The sequence below is a fragment of the Ammodytes marinus genome (genome assembly GCF_949987685.1).
Source record: "Ammodytes marinus genome assembly, chromosome: 13".
Taxonomy (NCBI): domain Eukaryota; kingdom Metazoa; phylum Chordata; class Actinopteri; order Uranoscopiformes; family Ammodytidae; genus Ammodytes; species Ammodytes marinus.
The window spans coordinates 28,262,113-28,277,582 of record NC_137217.1 but is presented as its reverse complement, the minus strand read 5'-3'; the positions used below and the strand labels follow the sequence as shown (position 1 = coordinate 28,277,582).

General features: G+C 41.1%; 1 protein-coding gene across 3 annotated transcripts in view; it reads left to right on the top strand.

Annotated features, from left to right (window-relative positions):
* Nucleotides 1-15,412, top strand: part of pear1 (platelet endothelial aggregation receptor 1) — a 45,078-nt gene extending 29,666 nt beyond the window's left edge. For 2 of the 3 annotated variants that reach the window (XM_080039695.1, XM_080039696.1), the window contains exons 6-23: nt 2,591-2,837; nt 4,687-4,789; nt 5,220-5,356; nt 5,813-6,025; nt 6,272-6,446; nt 6,832-6,952; nt 7,063-7,226; nt 8,063-8,165; nt 8,658-8,810; nt 8,935-9,066; nt 9,221-9,352; nt 9,903-10,022; nt 10,344-10,562; nt 10,957-11,066; nt 11,703-11,829; nt 12,659-12,721; nt 13,328-13,519; nt 14,125-15,412. In XM_080039695.1, coding sequence (XP_079895821.1) covers nt 2,591-2,837; nt 4,687-4,789; nt 5,220-5,356; nt 5,813-6,025; nt 6,272-6,446; nt 6,832-6,952; nt 7,063-7,226; nt 8,063-8,165; nt 8,658-8,810; nt 8,935-9,066; nt 9,221-9,352; nt 9,903-10,022; nt 10,344-10,562; nt 10,957-11,066; nt 11,703-11,829; nt 12,659-12,721; nt 13,328-13,519; nt 14,125-14,270 — 2,657 coding nt within the window. In that variant the 3' untranslated portion in view covers nt 14,271-15,412. The remainder of the gene's footprint in view (nt 1-2,590; nt 2,838-4,686; nt 4,790-5,219; nt 5,357-5,812; nt 6,026-6,271; nt 6,447-6,831; nt 6,953-7,062; nt 7,227-8,062; nt 8,166-8,657; nt 8,811-8,934; nt 9,067-9,220; nt 9,353-9,902; nt 10,023-10,343; nt 10,563-10,956; nt 11,067-11,702; nt 11,830-12,658; nt 12,722-13,327; nt 13,520-14,124) is intronic. The other variant, XM_080039694.1, reaches the window with a different exon arrangement.
* Nucleotides 15,413-15,470: the final 58 nt, after the last annotated feature.

The following is a 15,470-nucleotide window of genomic DNA, read 5'->3' as shown; positions in this document are numbered from 1 at the left end:
CTTGGTGTATTTGGATTCAGATGTTGCTAAAATCCTGACACTGTGAAACGTTTTCCAGCTGAGCCTGCCTGGCCCTCTCTTAACCAGAGAGAAGAGCACTGACAACATACACAAATACAGAAATCTCTTAAGAGTTATAACCAAGAGAGATCCAACCATGGCATTCAATTGTGTATTCTCATGTAGAACCCATTGCTGAAAGCATGAAGCTGATTGAGAAAATAGTTGTTTAGGGGTCTTTAACTGATAACTGACTCATAATCATACTATTTCTGGAAATAGACTCTGAAATTGTATTATGTTTTTTTCTCTTTCTTTTCCATTTGTTATGTAAAATGTAAATGTTTTCCCATTCGTAGTCTTGTGTTGATGAGGGGTCATGTCAACTCTGAGCTTTGCACTTAAGGCCCAGAGTATTTTGTTGTGTCACTGTGATGAATAAGTCAAACATGCAGTAGGTCACTGAACTATCAAGATGCAAACACTCATGAGTGCAGCAGCATGCTCCTTTGATGTCAGATGTCAAACCTCCGGCAGTTTTAGCTTGATCAGTGCTTGTTGTTACCATGTTAAAATCAAACATAGACACACTTAAGCTAAGCTAAGTGTATTTGATGAGGGTAAAACAACAGTAAAAGAGAGGAAGCTTACTGATGTATGTCTACATGTAGATTTAAATAAACAGATGGCAAAAGTTTTGATATTCGTCTGTGAAGGGGGCTCGGACTGTGCCAGCTGGCTGCTCAAAAACTGCATGTCCAATCTGGTATATTTAACCCAGGCATCTCATCTACTTTCTGTCTGTCTGTCTGTCTGGATGCATCGTCTTGAGTTCTTCTACTGACAGTCCTGCAGATTCCTTCAGTAAATCTCTGCTGCTGTCCTGGAGAATGTCTGTGTAAACATAATCGCCGCTCCAGCTGACTTTCTCATTACTCAGTGTGACATAGTCAAAACACAGAGCCCCTCTCTCTCAATGCCCACACAGAGAACAAGGGAAGTTATCATTCATTTAAACTAAAGAGGCAAAGGGTCCTGCTCCGAGTTGGTGCAATAAACACTATAGGCTCGCTTTGCTCCAGGCCAAATTTGGCTCGAGTCTACACTCTGTGTAATTATTAAGAAAGCAGTGCTTGTACACCGCTTGTCAAAGTTGTGGCAGGGTTTATGTGCAGCAGAGGCAAAAGGTGGTGGCAGTGGTGGTCTGTGTGTGTGTGTGTGTGTGTGTGTGTGTGTGTGTGTGTGTGTGTGTGTGTGTGTGTGTGTGTGTGTGTGTGTGTGTGTGTGTGTGTGTGTGTGTGTGTGTGTGTGTGTGTGTGTGTGCGGTGGGGACTTGGAACATGGACATGCATGACGTGTAGCTTGGGCCCTGGGGCACAGAGTTGATTCTCTGCATGAGTGCCCGCTGCTCACACAAAGAAAGATGAGTCACAGAAGTCAGCATGAAATCAGCTTGGAAATCATTTGAGAAAAGACAACCGATGACCATCCATGTGTTAGGTCACTGTTATCGGATACCACATTCTCTCCGCGATGTCTAATGTCCAAGACAGTTCAGGTTATTAATTAGAAATTTGAAGAACTGGCGCTTGACTAATGGGTGTTCTCATAACATGACCCAGTGTGTGGAGATCTCTTCATCATCATACATTTGAAATCCAAACCTTGTGTGAATCTTCGCTGCATGCTTTGAGCCGGTCCTCAGGCTTCTGTTAAATTAACCATTTCAAACTCCAGAGTCCTGTGAGCTCCATGCAAATCTCCCTGCCAATTCAAAAGTATTTGTTGGTAATATAACACCCACTGGGTTAAAGGGTGAGGATTTGGATGTGGAAGCATGAGGCAGATCCACAGTAATGTGTGGAAGAGTTGGTCGCCCCAAATACTCTTCCTTTCTTGGGTCTCCATGCTGTTGAACACATTGAATTGAATTAGTTTCTGTATATTGGTTTTTCCATGACTTCATATATTACTGTAAGTGTTCACCACATTGAATGAGGAAAAACAAAACTGACACAAAATGGTCGTATACTTTTGCGCCGTACGCAAGTTACACCAATCATGCATCATTTTATTTTGCTTCAGTGTTTTCATTTCATTTCCAGCATTTGCAGAGTATGACTTGACTCAATGTTTAGAGAGCAGCAAGGCAGGCAACTTACTGGAAGCTGACTGCTTTGAAAAACGATGGAAAATGTGGGCAATGAAAAGTGAGAACCTCCCAACTGTGAATGTGTGTTGCTGTTGAACTGAGACGTGGCCGAACAGAAAGAAAAAAAATAAACATTTTGGATATAATTGTTTTAAAAAGTGACGAGGTGCCCAATGTAAATTTAGGTGGTAGTGTTTCAATGTTTTTATTGGATAATTTTTTAAGTCATCATTTTAGTCTCAATGACATTACTTTGAATCAAGTAAACAGAATAAAATAAGTTTAGATAAACCAAAAGTCTAGACACAATTAATTTTTAAATACAATTTTGCATGAATAAACCACCTTACAGAGTTTCTGTTTTCAATATCTGGGCCTAGTCTGGATTTCAGCTTTCTTCATAATCAATAAATAACTGTTGTTACCGTTACCTTTCAGCCTGTGATGACAAACACTGGGGGTCAAGCTGCAGCCAGACGTGCAAGTGTGAGAATGGCGCCCTGTGCGACCCTGTGAAGGGGGCGTGTCAGTGTCCGGCGGGCTTCATAGGACGATACTGTGAGGAGTCCTGCCCCGCTGGAACCTTCGGACAGGGCTGTCTGCAGAGGTGCAGGTGTGGGAACGGAGGCTCCTGCGATAAGGCAACCGGAGAGTGCTCGTGTCGGGACGGATTCACCGGAACTTTGTAAGTGCAGAAAATAAATGTAAATGTAAATGTAGTAACAAATACTTATTTCTCCTTATATGCTATCTCCTTGCCTGTATCGATTTTATAGATATAGAAACATTATCTACTTTTTCCAAAACTAAATAAACTAAACCTTTTTTTGGGATGATTCCCCCAAAAGTTATAGTACATCTGAAATTGACATTAAGTTTGAGTATCACCAAATATATTACAATTCATCCTGAGAGGGACATGGGTGTCAGCACAAGTGGGGCTCTTCAGAGTCAGTAGGATTCCTTCTCTGGAGACCACAAATATCTGCACATATTTTCATGGCAGTCCATCCAGCAGTTATCCAATACCAGATGACCGATATTGCCATCCCTAGTCTCCCCACTACCATAGCTAAAAAATGTATCTTTTTGATGGGAGGATTTTTACGTACAGTTAACTATACAGATACTTAATACATCACTTCATTACACATCACTTCATTACACTTTACTTGGTCTTACATTTTTCTCAGGAGGTCTGTCGGATAGAGATCTGTGAGTTCTTACCAAGTTATTTAGTTTCCTCAACATCATTTTAAAGTGGAAAAAAAGAGACCCTGCTGCACTATAATTCATGAATCATCTGTTACACCCTGTTTTTAGATGCCCCAGAGGATGAGTAAGCAATGAAAATTCTCCCCCACTAGGTACAAGTGGAAACTGCTATACACTCACTCACTACTGCCAATGTGAAAGCACAGTTTGTGTGTTTAAACTAAATGCAAAAAAAATAACTTGGCAAAACTGTTTATAGGATCAATCTCAAAGATGAATATCTGTATATCTGAAGTCCGGCCATGTTATTTCACCTCAGGGGTCTATTGCAAAATGTAACATCCCAAAACAATGAATTGTACAACAAGTGGTTTCAGCCAAGTTATCTGATTGGATGAAGACACGGTCCAGCCGTGTTTATGATTCCCATAAAGGTGATGCAATGCAGTGTCTTACAGTAATCAAGCACTTGTTCTACTGCTTTCCTCCACGGTAGCTCAGCAGAATATAATAGGGCTGTTTGACCAGTTAAAAGGTCAGTATTTATGTTTGTAACATCTCTGGATTTACAAGATTTACAAATGTTAAGCCAAGTGATGACAATGCTCAAATTAAAGTATTAACAAAATAGAAATAAAAGTACCAAAAGTAAATTTTGGTCAATTTTAGAATCTAATTTTAAATACTTTATTATTTATCTGAATATGCATATAACTAGTAACTGAAGTTATGTTAAAGCTGGGGTATGTGACTTCTGATTGGTCAAAGTTAACATGAGCTGTACACTTTGACCAATCAGAGCGAGGCTCCGATTCTCTGTTCTTATTGGCTATTGGGACTGTCCATTCACTTTGGCACGACTTTGTTGGTGTGTAGAGTGTGTCAGGGAGGGACCATAGGGGAGGGACCAAAGAGAATAAGTGGAGCGGTTGAAGTATTTGGATTCAAATCTCTATCCCAACTGCCATTTTCTCCCCAAATCCTCCACCCCAGCTTTAAGTAAAAACTATACAAAGACCATATTTACCTCTGTATGTAGTGGAGTTGAAGCATAGAGGAGGGGAAAAAGCAACTACTCAAAGTAAAAGTACCCTGTAACTATATTTAATTACATTACTTGTACATGGTAACCTTACCTCACTGTTTGTGCTGATGCTTGAATAATCCATTTCATGACAAAACACTTATTTTGTGCTCTTTTACTTTGGAACAAAACATTTACTGAAGTCCTCAGGAATGCCCTAGGACACAGAGTGTTTTTTGAGTAAAGTGATCCATTAAGCTGTTATTAAAAATCGACTCCGTTCTTTTCCCCCCAGCTGTGAGAAAGCGTGTCCCAGGAAATGCCAGGCGCGCTGCCCCTGCCAGAATGGAGGGATCTGCCGGGGCAAAGGGATCTGCGCCTGTCCCCCTGGATGGACGGTAGGGTTTTTCAAGTGAAATCATGCACTGACATTGACCTCAATGTTATCTGTGGAGGTTGCCAGGTTTTTGAATTAGGTCATGTGTTGGGTTCCAGCTGGCTCCAAAACTTTGGACAAGCAGTCTTTCTCTTTTTCTAAACACTGACTTTTTTCCTGGAGACATTTCTAAAGGGACCTTTTCATCTCAGTCACGACTAATAGAAAAAATCTAATCCTGAGGTTTCTTTGTATTTTGGAAGAAAAGCATGAAAGGAGGAGACATGATTTTTTTATCATGATAGAGAGAAAACGAATCGGTTATCTCGGATTGAGTGCGTGAATTGTTAAATCGCAATGTGTCTCTCTTTCCAGATTTTGCAAGGATGCATCTGTGTTTACTTGGCATTTCTTTCTGTCTTAATATTTTTTTTCTCCTGGCTTCTCTACAGGGTGCTGTCTGCACGGAGCGGTGTCCAGAGGGAAGGTTTGGACCAAACTGTGCTGAGGAGTGTGTCTGCCACAACAGGGGCAAATGTGATCCCGAAACTGGACAGTGCCAGTGCGCTAAAGGGTTCACTGGTAACAGGTGTGTTCATTTTCACAAAGCAGCATTTAACTGTCTCTGTGCATGTGGCTGTATATGTTGGTCCATTCTTGCAAAGGGACATCTTCATGTATCTTAACAAAAACTGTCTTAAAACTGTTGTGAATTCTCGGTGCAGAGAAACCTTGTTAAGTTGTTTTGTCTTCCTCCGACACTCGATGTCTTCTGGTATAAAGAATCGCAGACACGCCATGTTGGTCTGTTTCTATTTTAACCGTTGAAACATTTCTAGACAAATAGAATTATGTCTGACTATTTAACAAACACAGGAGACAGAACGAATGCAGCCTTGGCTATAACCTGCTAACCACAAAAACAAAATGGAAGTTCTGATTTGATTTGTGTGTTCAATCAACAACAGATACTTGTGCATAGTATACTTTTTCCATCTGCCCAGCTCTTTCCATGACTTAACCCTCTCTGTGTTACTGCCACCAGGTGCAATGAAGAGTGTGCTGCAGGCTCTTACGGTCAGGACTGTAAAGGTGTGTGTGACTGCGCTAACGGAGCGCGCTGCTACAACATCGACGGAGGCTGCCTGTGTGAGCCGGGCTTCAGCGGGCCACACTGCAGGGACAGGATGTGTGCACCGGGCAAATACGGCATGCACTGTGAACGCAACTGTCTCTGCCAGGACACACACACACTCAGGTGAGCGGGTGTGCTCAGGAGAAGAAAGAAAGTTTTTAAGATTTGCAAACATTTCCCTGAAGCTATACACTGGAGGCAGACATCATAATGATTTGGTCTAACTAAATCTAAACCATAAAAATCATAATAATATAATGGAACACCTAAAGCACTCGTAACATTCAGTACATTGCAAGTCAGCACTTTGCCATTGTTTCTTTGTATTTTTATAGCAGCATATTTACCTTTTTATTTTAACTTGTCCAGCTGCCACCCAATGAAAGGAGAATGCACCTGCCAGCCGGGGTGGGCCGGCCTGTTCTGTAACGAGACCTGCGCTCTGGGTTTCTACGGTCACGGTTGCCTGGAGCCCTGTCTGTGTGTGAACGGAGGCGTGTGTGATAGTGCCACCGGCCGCTGCCATTGTCCTCCCGGCTTCACGGTAAGTGGTGGAGCTTTGCTGATAAAGCTAGGAGTCAGTGGATAGCTTAATCCCGATAAATTTTTACTGGGAGTTTTTTCTCAGCGGAGCTAAGGTTCTAAGGGGCAGGGTGTAATACTGCATGGAATGTGAAGCCCACTGAGGAAAATGTCTATTTGTGATATTAGGCTATACAGATAAAACTAATTTTGATTTGATTTGATTTGATTTGACTTAGTGTAATAAATCAAGTGTATGCATCCATTCGATTTCCTTTTCACTGTTTGTGCTGGTATGCAGTAACTCTCAGATGCTGTCCAATGAAATTTTCACTGTATGTTTATCTCACTTATTATCTACCTTACACGTTTATAATCAAAGTCAATGTCACTATTTATTATCGCAGGGGGTTCACTGTGAAAGTCTATGTAAAAGTGGCACACATGGCAAGAACTGCTCCCTGGAGTGCTCCTGTGCAAACTTCGTTGACTGCTCGCCAATTGACGGGACATGCTTCTGCAAAGAGGGTAAAAAAAACAATTTACTCAGATAGGGGTCATTGGTGAACTAACTTTTTCTTGGGCCTATTGATTTGACCAAATCAAGCATGTCTAATGGTCCTTTGATTGTTGTGCAGGCTGGCGAGGGCCGGACTGTTCCACCCCCTGCTCTGAGGGAACCTGGGGCCCGGGATGCAACGCCACCTGCCACTGCGCCAACGGGGCAAAGTGTAATCCTACAGACGGGTCCTGCACATGCACCGCGGGCTGGCAGGGGGCGCAATGTGACCAACCATGTCCGGTAAATACCTGGATATGAAGCTTTATAGTTTAACACAGTATTTAAACTGATATTAAAAGATTCATCAGATAATCTCAAACCAGGAAAGAAATATGTTGTAGGCCTATGTTTATTAATGCAGCAACTCCTTTAAGACAAGATATGTTTCTCTTTTAGGATACTTTAAAAGCAACATTGAATACAAATACAGAACAAATGTATTTCCAGAAACCTACTTATTGTATCATACATGTCATTGTGCAAAGAGAGCAGATAATACCACCAGTTTGTTAAATGAAAAGGAAGGCAAAAACAACCTCTTGCTAGAATTTTTTTAAATAAATGCAGACCCAAGGTAGAGATTATCGCTCTGCAGTTTTAATGAAGACGTGTTTGACATGTTAATCCCCTTATTACATATTTCAAAGCAAAAGGAAAATAAATCCTGGACTCAAGACACAACACTGCCCTACAACATAAGCCACTTCATAAAATAACACTAACTCCAGAAGATAAGAAAAATACACTATATGTTAATTCTATGTCTATATGCTCACTTTGATATGACTGTCTGACACACATCATAAAGGTGATAATTACAGGGAACATGTGAATGGACAATCTGTAACAATGTTGTCCAGCTTGTCATCCTTTAGCTCACCCTCTCTCTCTATGCTTTAATCTGGGCTTTTTGGATGTGTGCCCCTCTAGTATTTACCATGCCAACCCAGCAGGCAGTCTAGGCAACAACACATTGCCAGTGTAGTATTTTGTCTTGAGTCTGACTGAGCTGGCCCAATGTTGAAGAGATTCCCCTGACGGTTCTTTTGCCCATTGGCATTTGTTCACATGTGCAGATGGGCACGTTTGGGCCAAGCTGCCTGAAGAGGTGTGACTGTGTCCGAGCAGATGGCTGCCAAGCAACCAGCGGGGAGTGCCACTGTCTGCCAGGCTGGTGGGGTAAGTGGTGACGTCCTCCTATTAGTCGCTGCCAGCTTGGCTTCAGCACTGAGAAGTCTGCTCCAACACAACTAAGTGAGACACACAGGTTTAAAAAAACACTTTGTCTCTCTCTGATGATAGTGTTCTTTTTATTTAAAGCTCCTCCAGTGACTTTGTTTATTTTTGCCCATTTACCTCAGATGATGTTTATAGCACTTTACATTATTGACCACCATTTTTTATTATAAACCAAAAGTTTTAAGGTTTGATTTTTGTATGTTCCCTGCAGATATTAAATACTAAAAATATGTTGCAAATGCGTGAAACTCTGAAAAGATTTTTTTTTTATTACATATACTTTTCATTTGATATTACTGGTTATATTTGCTTACTTTTACTTAAGTACATTTATGAATTGTGATATAGCTCATTTTATTTTTAAAGTGAAGGATATAAATACAGTTGGGCCTGCACTGCTTCTAAAATCCCCTCTTTCTTATTTCCCTGCAGGTCCTCGCTGTAACGAGCCGTGTACCGCGGGCCTGTGGGGGCGCCACTGTAACCAGACGTGTTTCAAACATTGCCCCAACAGTGACACATGCCTGAGGGAGACTGGGGCATGTGTGTGTCGCCCGGGTTACTGGGGAGTCACCTGTCAAAACAGTGAGTGTTGTTTTTTTTAGCCAGCTGACACACAGCAGAAAATCACATCAGATCAACAGCAGAAGTGTGCTGGATGTAGTGTTAAAATCTGCCTTGGCTCACTCTTTATCCCCTTATCCCCCAGAATGCCTTGCTGGTTTGTATGGGGACCAGTGCAGTATGTCTTGCCCGTCGTGTGGCCAGTCGTACCGCTGCCACCATGTAACAGGAGAGTGTGATTGCCCACCTGGATACACTGGAGCCAACTGTGATCAAGGTTTGCATTTACATCAGTAACTATACACACATGTGCAAATCATCCAGACTCATTTAATACATTATCACAAACAGATGTTTCAGAAATGATTTACATTCCATCTCAATATAGCTCAGTGGAGGTAATGTTATATTTCACATTGTGTGTTTTACAGTTTGTCCAGCGGGCTACTACAGCAAACAGTGTTCTGAAGTGTGTGTTAACTGCGCCAACAACTCCACATGCGACCACCGGGACGGCCACTGTAAATGTTTGCCTGGCTGGACTGCTACTGACTGCAGCATACGTGAGTGCAATATCAAATAGCAACATGAAGTATGACTGCTGATACAGCTGCACCAACAACAACATAACAGCCAAGGTGGAGCTTTGGTTTTAACAACTCACTGGCATTATGGCTGTTCTTCATGCCCTCTTCATTTGTAATGTTTTGCTTTAATATAAATTGTCTAGTTGAGCTCCAACAGCTAATTTTCATCAACGGTTCGTCTGATGATTATTTTCTTATTTTTAATCTGTAAAATGTCAGGAAATAAGAATGATACTTCTGAGTTCCCATAGGAGTATCATCGACTTTTCAGATCATTACAGATTAATGATGACGATAATCTTTGCAGCTGTGCAGCCTAATATTTCTCCAGCAGAACTACCTAAATTCATCTAGGCAGATAAAAATAAGATTGAATCAAATATTTAAAAAACATTTTGTAATTCTATTCTATCTTAATTCCTCCTCGACCTGGTGACATGTGAATTATTATCCTTGCAGCATAGTTAAATACTTTTTTGCATGTGTCTAATACATGGTTTTTATATATTGTCCTTGTGTTTTCCAGCGTGTAGCCCAGGCCGCTTTGGTCCGTTCTGCACTCAGACCTGCTCTTGTCCAACAAACTTCATCTGTGACAAGATAACTGGGGACTGTGTGTGTGACAGTGGAGAAGACTGTAACGAAGGTAAAGATACAAACAGCTTATCCCATGAATATAGGAGTTAACATATTCACTTGCACTGACTGTGCACAGTGATCTAGTGTCATTGAAGTCAGATATTTGGTTTGAAAAGTAGTGGAGGAATGACATTTTTAAATACTATGGCTATTCTTGTTCCATCTCAGAAGTTAAAAGCAAGCTGATTTAGATGCTGTACTTGATTTATCTTTCCACCTCTTGTGTCTGTTAAGGAAATTAATACATATATACACACACACACACACACACACACACACACACACACACACACACACACAATATTAACTTCCATTACACCTCTTCCAGTTCTGTCAGTGCAGTCGGGGAGCGTCATGGTGCCTCTGCCCCCCGGGGAGAGGGAGTCTTGGGGGGCCATCAGTGGCATCGTGGTGCTGGTCATCCTGGTGGTTCTGCTCCTGGCTGTGCTGCTGCTCTACCGCCGCAGGCAGAAAGACAAGCAGAGCAACACGCCCACCGTGTCCTTCTCCACCAGCCGCACAGTCAACTCTGAGTACGCCGTGCCAGGTACGCTACAGAGAATATTCAATTAGCAGGAAAAATAAAGACAACAAGAGTACTTTAGCAGTTTGCTGTCAATTAAAGACACATGTGGAAAGTACACATCTCAAGCAGTGGAGAGGAGAAGGAGCTTTGTCCAGCATTTAATAATTTAATAACTTACAATAATTCACATTATTGAACACATTAATGAAGAATATTTTGTTATAAGCGAGTGAATGATTTATAATTTTTCAAATGAAATGATCAGATGCTGACGTTTTTATAATTTTTCTCGGCCCTAATGTGGTTTCAGTCGTATCTCACTGTTGTTTTTTTCATAAGTGTGCCTCTTTATTGACTTTGAGGTAGTTTTATTGCAGCAGACTTGACTCCATGTGTGTTTTTTTTTGTGCTCCAGATGTGCCTCACAGTTACCACCACTACTACTCCAACCCCAGCTACCACACACTGAGCCAGAACAGGCCTCCACTGCCACACCTCCCCAACAACCACGACCGCACCATCAAGGTGAACGTCAACTCAGTGATGTCATTCTTTGGTGCAGTATTTTGCAGGCCTCATAGCCACTGTAGTGCAGTGCTGGGACACAATATGGAATATATCCAATCATCAGGGAGATGAAATCATAAACCATCAAATGTTGACCCAGTAATTCACAGCTCTTCAGTGCTACAGTTAAAGCTAAAGTGCGTAAGTTTTATATATAAATGAATGTTGGTTACGTTCAAGTCATCGCCAAACAAGTTGAGACAAAGTTGATTAAGCTTATCAGCTCCACAAAACTCTCTCTGTATTTCTCAGTATGGCAGCGTTTACAAACTGGTCTCACCCTCCGACACGGGCGCAGGAGCTCAGAAAAATCTGCAAAGAAAGTTTCGGTTGTTGATTACTGCTTAGAAAAAACCTGGACATATAGCAGAAGGTATCGAAATCCATGGGTGATCACCAAAGGCTTACCTCATAGATGCGCAGACAGTGTTGTTGTAATTCCTCAGAATTCCTCATGGGGGCAACATAAGTCATACTTGTCATAAGTTACACTCTATAGCTTTACAGGCCATCACTTTATGTCAACAAAAATGATTATTTGTTACTTTTTTTTTGCATTGATGATTTCTGATTATTTTTCTCTGTGTCATACAGAACACCAATAACCAGCTGTTCTGCAGTGTGAAGAACATGGAGAGGGAGAGGCGCGGTCTGTTTGGGGTCGAGAGCAACGCCACTCTACCCGCCGACTGGAAACACCACGAGCCACGCAAAGACGCAGGTTCGTTTTAAGCCCCGTGATTCACATTCACCATCGGTTACATCACATTTAGTCTTGCAAAGTCAGACCAAACTATAGCAAGTAGTATTTGATCCATTCAGAGGAGACACTTATGCAGAGAGAGACCTGAATGAGCGAGAGTCAAATGAAATGAGTGGATTAACATTTACAAGCTAATAAAAGTAAAGGGGGTTGGTTTCCTGACCTCCTGACCACAGCTACATAAACATAATCCGTTAAACCGGCACTTTACCGCTAATATAATCATCTGCTAATGCACCTAAATGTATTTCCTTAGTCTAAAGTGTCCATGGAAAGCTCATGTCTAAGAGCAGTTTAAGTTGTATCACCAGGACAGAAGAGAGACAGATATTTCAATGGGACAAACACTGATTTTGTCTTTGAAATACTCATCCTTAAAGACAGAAAATATCAGCAGCATCAGCTTCAGTGTAAAAATACCTGTATGGACAAAGACCTTCAAAACTCCAGATGTTAAAAAAGCACAGGAGGAGTTTATCTATTGAGTGGGCAGAGACGAGCAGTAACATCTGAGGCAAACACTCTTTAACACAGTCTGCCACACCAAGGTTTATCGACCATCACTTTTTGAATGGAAGATGATTTAGTCAACAATGCACATTTGATACAGGACTATAAAAAAATAACAAGAACTTCATAAAAAAGTGATGGTTGCACTGGCAGCTTTTACTCACTCACCTGGTATTGATTTTGCAGGTTTTCCCAAAGCAGAAGTACGTATCTGTTTTTGATTAGTTTGCCCGTAAATGAAAGTGACGATGCCAGGCTTATCTTTTATTGTTTACAGGAGCTTTTGGAATCGACCGGAGCTACAGCTACAGCGCCAGCCTCGGAAAATATTACAACAAAGGTAGTTTATCATTCTCACCATTTACCTCCCCACTTCCCTGTAAAATGTTTTTTTTTTATTGAACACCCACAAAGGTAATTGTTAAAACTGTAAGTCATTATTATTTTAACCATTTACAATCATTACTTCCCAAGTGTCTCATATCTTCAATTATCAGCCACACTACTGGGTTGGCTTTATGGAAGGCAAAGTCTACCACATTGTCCAAACAGAATTTTCTCAATTATTAAATGCATTGTGATATTTTTTGCACACATTGAATTAGAATATCTGTGCTCATCTCCTGAATGTTTTATCTAGCGCCATCATCAGGTCAAACTTAGAATTTTGCCAATATTTTGGTTTATATATTTTTTTTATTAAAAATTATTTGGGTGTATAGATCATGGCATTTGTCTATCCATTTTGTTTCCTTTGAACAATCTTACCCCACAAAATGAGTAGGTTAAACTTTTCTCAGTCAGTCTTTGGAACTCATAAAGAATATTGGAAAATGCTTTAAATTTTCACTTTACTCTTTACTGTTATTTTCAATCAGACTCGCCACATGCTCCACAGCTGTGTTCTAACTGCCTCTCTCTCTTGTTGCTTCCTGTGTGGTGACAGAGCTGAAGGACACCATGGCGGCCAGCAGCAGTTCTCTGAACAGTGAGAATCCGTACGCGACCATCAAAGACCTGCCGGGTCTGCCCTACTGCCCTCCTGAGTGCAGCTACATGGAGATGAAGTCAGCCGTGCCCAGGGAGCGAGCCTACACTGAGATCCGCCCGCCATTCAACACAGGCACCTTACGCAGAGGTCAGCACTGTAGATCGGCAATACACTTCACCCTTTCACAATCAAAACATTGTATTAGAAACTTGGGATATAGGCTGCAGCACAGCAGAAATATGATTTTGTGTTGATTTCTGTACTGTTCTTTTTCAGCTTGATCAAGTGATTGTTTGGCATTTTTGCTAAAAAAAATTTAAATAAAAAATCAGAATTATCAAAATAGTTGCAGAACCAAATCAATATCAATAAGTGCAACACGCAACAATGCATCATCCTTCCAGTCCGAATCAGACCTTACAATGCTCAACCCATCTGAGAAAACAGAGACGTAAAGGATTGTTCACTTTATATGAAGAACATATCACATTCCTTGTAGAGCCTTGTTCAGTCATACAGTAGAACTGGATTGCAAAGGAGTTAATATGCAGTACAGATACAGGTGTAATCCATGGAGCAGGATGACAATTACTCCAGATGAACTAGAACTCACATGAAGATTAGATCATTTCAAATAGAACAAATTTGTTCACCATTTGACTAATTAGCATGGCGTTTTTCTTAAATGATAGTAGTGGTATATGAGGTTTAAAGGCTTCTTATTCTTAGTCTGTTGTTCATTCCCTCCACAGAGCGTGAGCGGCAGAGTTCCCTGGGTCACTCTCCATACGACGACCCCCAGAGCCACTACGACCTCCCTGTCAACAGCCACATCCCGGGACACTATGACCTGCCGCCAGTCCGCCGCCCCCCCTCCCCCAGGAGAGCACCTCAGTGACAACAGCGGGGCACTTTGGGGATGATTTTAGGCCTGCCCTCGCTAAATGAAGACATAACGCTCTTGTCTGACAATCAGACTATATGCAGAGCAGTGGCAAGGCGCCTGTCTAGCAGAGGAACTATTGTTTACTGTGGATGATGCCCACCCACCCTTTCCAGCTCAACACTGCCCCCTTGTGGACTAAAGTGGTACTTGCTTCACCGTGACAGACTTGTCATCCAGACAGGGGAGCCAGCAGGCATGTGGTAAAGAGGGCTGGACTGTGGCGACGCCCGCGGGGCTTCAGATTCATTCACCTCTCATGGGAAAAATAAGCCAGAAGACTTTAACGGTTAAAAGCAGCAACTTGGGAATGTTTATAGGTTTGAACTCATCCAAAAAAAAAGCCGTAATAAGAGTTTTCCACACATTCTGCTTGGTACTGATCAGCTTATCAGCCCCTTTAAAACAATTCCTCTTTGTTCATCATCCAAGAATTGGCTTATATAGACATTGTTTCAAGTTTTTATTACATTTTTTATTCGATTTTGGTGTATGAGATTTAAAAGTTTTCCAACAGGCAGCTTTGGATGAACTCAACTCATGTTTATGATAAATGATATCACTGTGTTGACTTTGGGAGACAATACAAGTACAACTGTGGTTCACTTCTCGCTGCTGTCAGATGAAAAAAACGTTGTAAATATAGAAATATATAGTTGTTTCTCAGTGATGTATGAAAGAACAGCCTTATTTTTGGATGATCATGTTTTTAAGGCGTTCATGTGACCAAAGATCCCACACACATTTGCTTACCAATCGATACAGAAGAGTTTATCTTGTATAAAATAAACCACAATCAGATTATATACCAAAGCAAAGCAGCGTTATGAATGTCATTGCAGTGAAATAGCCAAATAATTGTTTTCTCACTTAAGAGTATAGGATAATGCTATTATTTTGTTTTGGATCAAATTACATTAACTGTCCTGTCAATTACATCAAAGAAACCATTTGTACCAGAGAGAATGTATATTGTGCTTTAAAAGGTATAGTTTCAGATAGAGCTTCAGCTTTTTTTTTCTATGTATAGTCATATATTTTTTAATGTAACCATGAGAACATGTGTATATAATGTAAATAAAAACGGCTGCACTTTTCATCAGTGGTTTTGAATGACAATGTTGTGTGTCAAAGAAATAACTACGCAAGGTCTTC